The sequence below is a fragment of the Diadema setosum genome, unplaced genomic scaffold (assembly GCF_964275005.1).
Source record: "Diadema setosum unplaced genomic scaffold, eeDiaSeto1 scaffold_32, whole genome shotgun sequence".
Classification (NCBI taxonomy): domain Eukaryota; kingdom Metazoa; phylum Echinodermata; class Echinoidea; order Diadematoida; family Diadematidae; genus Diadema; species Diadema setosum.
This window is the reverse complement of record NW_027307658.1, coordinates 143,292-152,115: the sequence shown is the minus strand read 5'-3', so window position 1 is coordinate 152,115 and position 8,824 is coordinate 143,292. Positions and strand designations below refer to the sequence as shown.

At 34.5% G+C, this 8,824-nt stretch overlaps 1 protein-coding gene and 1 pseudogene across 1 annotated transcript; one reads left to right on the top strand and one right to left on the bottom strand.

The window, feature by feature from the left end:
- Window positions 1-2,978: 2,978 nt before the first annotated feature.
- Window positions 2,979-4,781, top strand: LOC140245786 (uncharacterized; annotated as a pseudogene).
- Window positions 4,782-5,806: 1,025 nt separating this feature from the next.
- LOC140245780 (uncharacterized) lies at window positions 5,807-7,876 on the bottom strand. Its single transcript, XM_072325301.1, has 2 exons — window positions 7,121-7,876; window positions 5,807-5,890 (listed from the first exon to the last, which is right to left on the bottom strand). The coding sequence occupies exons 1-2, from the start codon at window positions 7,874-7,876 to the stop codon at window positions 5,807-5,809; spliced, it is 840 nt and encodes a 279-aa protein (XP_072181402.1).
- Window positions 7,877-8,824: the final 948 nt, after the last annotated feature.

Below are 8,824 nucleotides of genomic sequence, written 5' to 3'. Positions count from 1 at the left end.
CGCATCATAATGCATTAAACTTTAAATTTTGTACCCTAGAAAGCAGCAAACATAATAATGTTATCCATTCTTTGACATTAAACAGGCTACAATTCTACACTTAAAATTTTGTCTTTAATCATGTTTGCCTAGAAATCGTTTGTCAGTGTTTTCGTATGCGAGAAGGTACGTCTGTTTGTATAGGTTTTCCCATTCATTTTCACACTTTTTTCATTCAATTTCACAAATTGTACTTCAATTTCGTCGCGGGATGTCGGCAATAGGCCAATCTTACTTTCAAATTCGTCTTTCGTCGTTCATTTTCAAATAAAGTCCATTCAATTCCGTCATTTGGCATACATTTTCGTCATTTGTTTTACAGTTCAAATTCGTCAGTCTCATTCGCAGCACTCAAAACGGCAGGATCGATTTCGTCTTTTGTCAATCATTTTCGTTAAATTTTCATTCATATTCATCTCATATCTATATCCGGTATGATTTCCCAGTCATTCATGTATTTTTTTTTTTTTTTAACCGTTCACATTTTACATTCAGGACACACAAGTGTCCCCCCCCCCCACACACACACACAGAACCTATATTTATTGATGTCTGAATATCTTTTGAGATTGGGATTTACAAACCTACACATGCACATTCACACACACATACACGCTTACACACATGTGCAATCATGCACACAAGAATGCACATGAACAGCAACAAAAAAAAAACCCACAATATAACACCACAGTAATCTCCCTAAACACAGATCAATACAGTGCATGGACATAGTGCATTTATTTGCACTATCTTTATTTTCAAGTCCGTATAATGTGTTTGCATATCACATATTCAAACTATTCCAATTTATCCTTCCACAAATTTAGTCCACTTCTTAAAGGAACGTGAGTGAACAAATCATTAAGCTTGCACTTACTTAGATTACTGACAGTAGAGTAGTACACTATGCGGGCATTCTTGACCTGAAGTATCATCCACACAGATATTATCGTATTTACATCTCTGTACAATACTCAACCGTATCGCCATCTCTGCTCTGCTGGGATACACAATGTACCTACACTTGTCTATTATTAAAAGTGTTCCAGGAAAACTGGAAGATCTATCAAACAGGAAAACGGAAGATCTATCAAACCCTTCAAGACTATTAAAAAGCCTGAGTTTTTTCCCCCAATTTTATACAGTAGCATAAGTAAGTTTCACCTCATGAGCACTCGGTGTGTGACAGTTACATCCTCCATTTTACAAATTAATGTACACATAAGTTCAATATTTATATAGCAAATGTTTTCCTAAAAGTAGACGAAGGGCTCTATATTCTCATTAGTGTAAAATTATGTTTCGTCCACCATTATTTGCACATATTTTTTTTTTTTTTATACACATCTAATCTTGAGTCTGAATTGTCAAAATATACAAGTACTGATATGTGCTGGTGACTTTAATGCTGTGTTGGGCCCTCAAGATTACCGAGGAGCCAAACAAAGACATTCAAACACAAAAGTTAGTGAAATTATTCAAACTTTGATAGTAGAATACAATTTGTGTGATATTTGGAGACATTTTCATCCAAATTTAAAACAATATACCAGGCATCAAATAAACCCAAAGGTCCTATCCCGATTAGATTTTATTCTTGTTTCAGACAACTTTGTTAATAACTGTTTGCAATCAAAAATCATCTCAGGGATTCAATCAGATCACTCTGTGGTTACTTTGAATTTTAAGGATGATCAACCAAAGAAAGGACCTGGTTTTTGGAAACTTAATTGTAATTATTTACATAATGATGCTGAATTTGTAAAACTGATTAAAGAAAAGATAAAAGATTTTAGAATTGATAATAAAGATAGGCAATGTAATCCTAATATTATGTGGGATGCTCTTAAATGTACAATAACAGGTGTTTGCATAGAGTACGGTGCCAGGAAAAAGAAAGAAAGGAATGCCACTAAAAATAAGTTGTTTAGAGAGATAGATGATATTAACATGCATATAAATAATGACCCTGACAATGTTGTGTTTATTGAACGCCTTGAACATTTGAAAGCTGATTTAAATAAAATTTTAGAATATGAAACTCAGGGCCTTATTATCCGCTCAAGAATGCGTTGGATTGAAGAAGGAGAAAAAAGTTCCAAATATTTTTGTAATTTAGAGAAAAGGCATGGGGAGAAAAAAACCATTCATAGAATAAAAAATTCTGATGATGAAATGATATCTAACCATAAGAATATATTAGAAGAAATTCATAATTTTTATCAGAATTTGTATAAAAATCAAGAAGGACAAGACAACAACAGCACAGATATTTTTTTAGACTCTCTTGAAATACCCAAATTAGAAGAAAATGATAAATTGTTTTTGGAACAACCTTTCTCTAAAAAAGAAATATATGAAACACTCACCTCAATGAAACACAATAAAACTCCAGGATATGATGGTTTACCGGTGGAGTTTTATGTAGTTTTCTGGCCTGATATTTCTGACTTGTTACTGGATTCATTTAATTTTTCATTGGACAGTGGGCTTTTGTCTTCATCACAACGAAACGGTATTATTACTCTTCTCCCGAAGAAAGATAAAGACCAGATGTATTTAAAAAACTATAGGCCCATATCATTGTTGACTGTGGATTATAAAATTTTGGCAAAGCTTTTGGCAAATCGATTGAAAAACTGCATTAATGAACTTATTCACTCGGACCAATCTGGTTTTTTAAAGGGACGAAATATTGGAAATGATATTAGACTGATTATGGATTTATTAGAATATACAGAAAGTCATGACATCCCTGGTGCCATTCTCCTCTTAGATATACAAAAAGCATTCGATAGTGTCAACCATGAATATTTATTAAAAGTTCTAAAACGATTTAATTTTTGGGATAAATTTGTTGACTGGATTAAAACTCTTTATTCCAGCCAAAAGAGTTATGTTGTAAATAATGGATTTTTTTTACTAAACCTGTTATGATGGAAAGAGGAATCTTTCAAGGTTGTCCTATTTCTCCATATTTGTTTTTATTAGTTATAGAAACAATGGCTTTAGCTGTAAGACAAAATAATGATATCAAAGGTATTCCTGTAGAAGGAAAAGAAGTGAAAATATCATTGTTAGCAGACGATTCCACATGTTTTTTAGATGGCTCACTCAGTTCTTTTGATCATTTGTTTGATTTGCTTGAAAATTTTGCAGTATGTTCTGGTTGTAAATTAAATATATCTAAGTCGGAGGCAATTTGGGTTGGTGCTAAAAGAGGCTCTCAAATAAATCCATACTCTGAAAATGGTCTTATTTGGAAAACAGATACTTTCAAAACCCTTGGAGTTGTTTTTTCACTAGATGTCAGCAAAGTTTTTGCTCTTAACTACAAACCTAAATTGAAATCTATAGAAGCGACCCTAAACTGTTGGCGCGTCAGAAATTTATCCTTAATTGGAAAGATTTGTGTGGTTAAAACCTTACTATTACCTCAACTGTTGTATCTTTTTTCAGTATTATGTATAAAGATCAAAAAAAAAATTTTCAAAGAGTTAGACAATATTTTATAGATTTATTTGGAGTGGTGGAAGAGATAGAGTAAAAAGAAAATATGTTTGTAATGATTTCGCTTCAGGTGGGCTGCGAATGATCGATCCATATGTTTTTGCCATGTCACAGAAAATGGCTTGGGTCAAACTTCTTTTGGACAAAAATTACAGTAGTTTATGGAAGGTAATTGAACTTTCAGTATTAGAAGATTTTAATCAAATGAATGATATTTTATGGAAATCTCATGTACCTGAATCTGTTTTGAATAAGTTACCATGCTCTCAATTATCCGATTCTATTAGAACTTGGTATTTTTTCAGGGAGAAAGCAGTAAATAAGGAGTTTGGTGTGAAATTTTCAGATTTAGGATCATGTCAATGTTTATGGTTTAACAGAAATATTAGATCCAAGTCAAAGCGATTCTTTTTTATCAAGAGTGGTTTGATAGAGGTATAGTCTTTGTCAGTGATCTTTTAGATTCACCACTCCCTGGAAGCAAACTTTTTGAAGAACTTATTCTTGATTTCGGTATTTCGCCCACAGGAAGGAGAAAATTTAATTTTTTAATGAGCAATATTCCTCAAACATGGTTAACTATATCAAATTGGGATCATAATGAAATTTTTGACACGATAGTAAATAACTTATGTTTAGCAAAGAAAGTTCCGAAATATGTTTACTCAATTATGTCAGAGGACTGTGCTCCAGCAAAACAAATTTGTTTTTGGAAAGACCTGTCGTTAAATCCAGATTCAGAATTGTGGGATAACATCCATCTGAGAAATTTTAAAAGTTCTATTGACGCTCGAGTTCGTTCCTTTTATTTCAAGCTATATCATAGAGTTATAGCATTAAATGATTTTTTGCACAAAATCAAAAGGAAGGACTCCCCCAACTGCACATTCTGTCAGAGATTACCAGAAACTGTTATTCACATATTTATTGAGTGTCAGCACGTAAAAAAAGTTTGGGATGACATAATTAATGTAATAAATCAAAACACTAAGAAAAATTATAACCCCTCCGTTTTTGAAAAATTTTTCGGGTTTAAAGATGATAAATTTATAACTTATATTTTCCTTATCTTGAAATATTATATTTATTTGTGTAAATTCAGAGGTAACCAACCCTCATTTCAAGGATTTGAGGTGTATTTAAAAACATGTAAAGATCTTGAGTATCGCATTGCTAATAAGAATGGAAAACTTGTACTTCATTTCCGTAAATGGAGATTTGACATATGATGTAAAGGTATGTCATTGCGGTGAACACTCTGAACTTAACATATTGAAGCGATATTATTGTTTATGACTGTACCATTGCATATGTACAACATTCTTATTGACTTTATTCTATGCTGCTTTGCTTTGATTCTCTTCATATTTTTTTGACTTAATTTTTTATTATTATTTATTATTAGTAATATTTTTATCATTTCGAATTTTGTTGTGATATCTTTGTAATCTTGTTAATTTGATCAATAAAAACTCAATGAAAAAAAAATATACAAGTACAATTGTATTCAACCTTCATACTTTGCTCCCCAGTGTCGTATTCAGGAGCATCGATCCTTTTCCAGGATGAAGAAAGGAGGTAGACCTTTGAGAATATGTGCAAGAAAACAGACTAATTGGGAGAGGGCTTGTGAGAAGGGTATTTGAAGAAGATTTTGCAATTTTAGAACTGTACTTTACACAGGCTGGTGTGCACGTTTGGTGGAATATTTTGAACGAATAAAAATAAGAGATAAGAAAATAACTACCCATGGAAAATGTGAATGGGTACATAGTGCCGCCTGTTCCTCCATATCCCCACTCTCTATCGTCACTGTGTGCATATAGTCTTTGGAGGCGATGGCAGATAACTGCAAGGACAAAAAAAAAAAATGGCAGTGAATGTAGTGGGGAAAGAATCTGATATCATGATTATATCTCACTAGATTAATGAAAACTGTAATAGCAACAGACTGGAGAAGCAAATAATGAACGAAATCCTTACCTGTTCCATGATTTTCTTATTAAATGATCAAATTATTTGAAAATGTAATATGGGGTCTTGAAAAAAAAAGGGGGGGGGGGGCAAATGCCTTTTCTTAGCCCCATCACTCCTCCCCTCCCCCACCTTTGTGTAAGGTCATGATTTCATCCCTGTCTAATTAACCATTCACAGTGTGAATGTTTACAATAACTGTGACACTATATGCTATTTTAAATTATGTGTATGCATTCAAGATATGCATTGCACACAGACGCTGTTCAAGTTACTCGGGTTACTTGCCCTTGCTGGCGATGGCTTGATTGGCGGGCGGACGGGCCGAGGCGCCGGGCGCGCAGGCAGGGATTGAGACTGCTGTCTAGGGTGTTTGCGTGCAGCAGTCGCGTAAGCAATTTCACGCAAGGAAAAGACCATGATTACATGAAAGAAACGCAACTAGATGTTAGAGAAAGTGAGCAGTTAACAGACAAACATTTGTGATAAGACCCCAGCTAGACTAGGAAAGTGTGACTGTCAACCTTTCTACTGTAAATTGCCTTACAATTGAGTCTACCTAGACTGCCTCTACTTAAAGTTAATATTTTATCAACTATAAAGTTATCATGGATTTGGAGCGGTTGATAAAACTTATATGTTGATTTGGGAGGAAGTTAAAGTTGTTTTCAACTCTGGGTCTCTTGATATAACGAACTTGAAGTTGATTTGGAAGTTAATCATAGATTAATTGGACTAAGAGTTGATTTGACAGGTTAATCATAGATTATCTTGACTTAACGTTAAATTTATCTTTTGATAAAACGGGGCCCTGGACTATGTTCTTACGGAAAGTATTTGATTTATCAGAACAGAATTATGGATACAGGGCTGAAATCATTCCCTTTATAAAAAAAAATCAAGATTTTAATTTGTATCGAGAGTTAATGTTTCCAATTAATAATTGACTATTATGTGTCAGCGAGCAGAAGTAATTTTTTGTTGTTGTTGCAGAGTCATGGGCAAATTCATTTTTGTTACGCATCATTTCCACTCATCTTGTTCTTGTAACTGGATCTCATTAAGTCTACCTGGAAATGAAAATTCTTTATGCTGGCACACAGCATAAAAGATCACATCTGACTTCTTTCAAAATCCCATTTAAATTTTGAGAAAAGTTTTTGTGTATGATATACATTTTCTGTGCAAATTTCTCTAAAAAGCTTGAAGAAGTACCAAATTCTCTTTTGCTGTGTCTATGAATGATTATGACTAAACAACGAAATAAAAAGTACAAAAAGGATTATGAGCTCCCAAGTGGATACTGTTTCATAATCTTGTTTGTTCTGTTATTTGAGCTTGCATGTAGAGACATTTTATTGGCTGCTCTCAATAAGAACGTTTGAATTGATTACAAAATAGCCTTACTTGATATCAGTATTGACGAGGGTAGATTTTTTTTCTATAGGGTTCCATTTATTTAGTAATAATACACGTGTTTACACTGACAAATAAATAAAATCAAAAAGAATAAAATTGATAAACCAGTTCCTGCCGCTGACAAGGACATAATGATTATTGAAAAGAAAGAAAGATGCAGCAACTGATTCTCTACAGATTGTAAAGTGTCATACTGAGAATTAGGTATTGTAGTTGGAAAGGGTGAACACAAGAACTCTTCTTTGTGACTCTTATACTCCATGCAATTGCATTTGTCCACACCATTCTCAAACATAGCAGAGCAGCAGAATGCTGGCACGTCTTTCTTGGCCCAGAACATGCCCCTCAAATGTGTTCCGTTAGAACGAATGCTCAAAGGGAGTAACGTGGAATCAGGATTGAAGCAGGCAATGTAACTAGCTTCCGTACCCATGGTAACAAGACAGCTGATAATCATCAAGGTTTCGTCACTGCCAAGATAATTCTGGTGAAAGAAATCCGATGGTGCAACACTGGTACACCTTGCTGGCCCTGAAGGGAAGTCGACTGATATGTAATTACTCTGGGTCTCTAGAACCGTTGTGCCATATCTGTCATATAGAACACAAAGGTATGCACCATCGTCCTCTCTTGTGATGTTGTCGATACTCAGTCTCACTACTGAGTCTACACCCTTTGCGTGCATGGACATCTTTATTCTGTTTGCCTGTTGAGCATTTAAGTTTTCTTCACCGGTCTTGTCGAATAGTACGCTAGAGTCCTTCCAAATCTCAATAGCTGCGTCATTAGGGTTGACGAAACGGAATGTGAACTCCACAAGGGCATCTTGTCCTTCTTTGAAAGTCAATTTGATTGATCCAGCTGATAGGAACTGAGCTAGAAATAATGATGCCAAAATGAGGCACGATTCTGAATTACGCACACAACCCATGGTTTCCTCGGCTTATTAAATTCGACGAAGACAGAGTATATCCAGAGTGTGTTAAGCCCTGAGTTACTTTATCCACAAAGCATCTAGGATGGAAACCACTTTTTTTTTTAATCAGTTCCAGAGTTTCAGGTAAGTCCTCAATTCAAATTGATTTAATTGAGTCCCAAAGTCATTGTCGGGAATGACAATGACAGAAGTGGTCTGTGTTTCCCACAAGCAGCGATGCGAGTTCCAGCTAAATTTTTGAATCAAGTCACTGCTACGGCCGTTCCAAGGTCACACTGGAATGAAATATCAGTCAGTATTGTTCTGCAATTCTTTGATTCTGCGATCCAGTGGTACACGTGTCCAATATAGTAACTGAGGAGTTTTGTCTTGCCAGATAACAGTATATCGACACCTACGATAAATGGTGTGTTAAATGGAGAGAATGTGGACACTCAAGTTTAGATATTCTGGTACACATGCAGCTTCAACACTTGTATGTTGAAATGTCGGCACTTCATTCATTCATATCAACCTTACGGTAAGGAGAGAAAAGTTATATCTTCTTTTTGCCGCCCTATTCCTGATTGCCCCTTTGGATATTCCATTATCCGTGCATTATGCACACAGATGACAAACCAGTAACTATCATACTTTGCAACCAATTTGCTCTAGTTTTCAATCGTAAATGACATTGATTTGGGTTTCCAAGGTAACAAAAACTGTACAAGCATGAGTATTAACTGCAAGAGTATAATAAATATTCGTGAAGAGAAACATTGAAATAATGCATATTATTTCACAACTAGTTTTTAACTTTGAATGTCTTTCTTTCTTTCTTTCTGTTTTTTGTTTGTTTGTTTTGTTTTGTTTTGTTTTGTTTTGTTTTTTTTTGTTTTTTTTTTTGGGGGGGGGGGTTAAATCCCTATCATGTCGGGGCCTTGTTTCATCAAGCGAGAGTTT

Excerpts from the sequence above, each read along its gene's own strand:
- LOC140245780 (XM_072325301.1), bottom strand. The coding sequence starts at position 7,876 with ATGGGTTGTGTGCGTAATTCAGAATCGTGCCTCATTTTGGCATCATTA. Across the intron at positions 5,891-7,120 it reads AGTATGACACTTTACAATCT|ACAGCAGTCTCAATCCCTGC; the intron begins GTAGAGAATCAG and ends CAAACACCCTAG.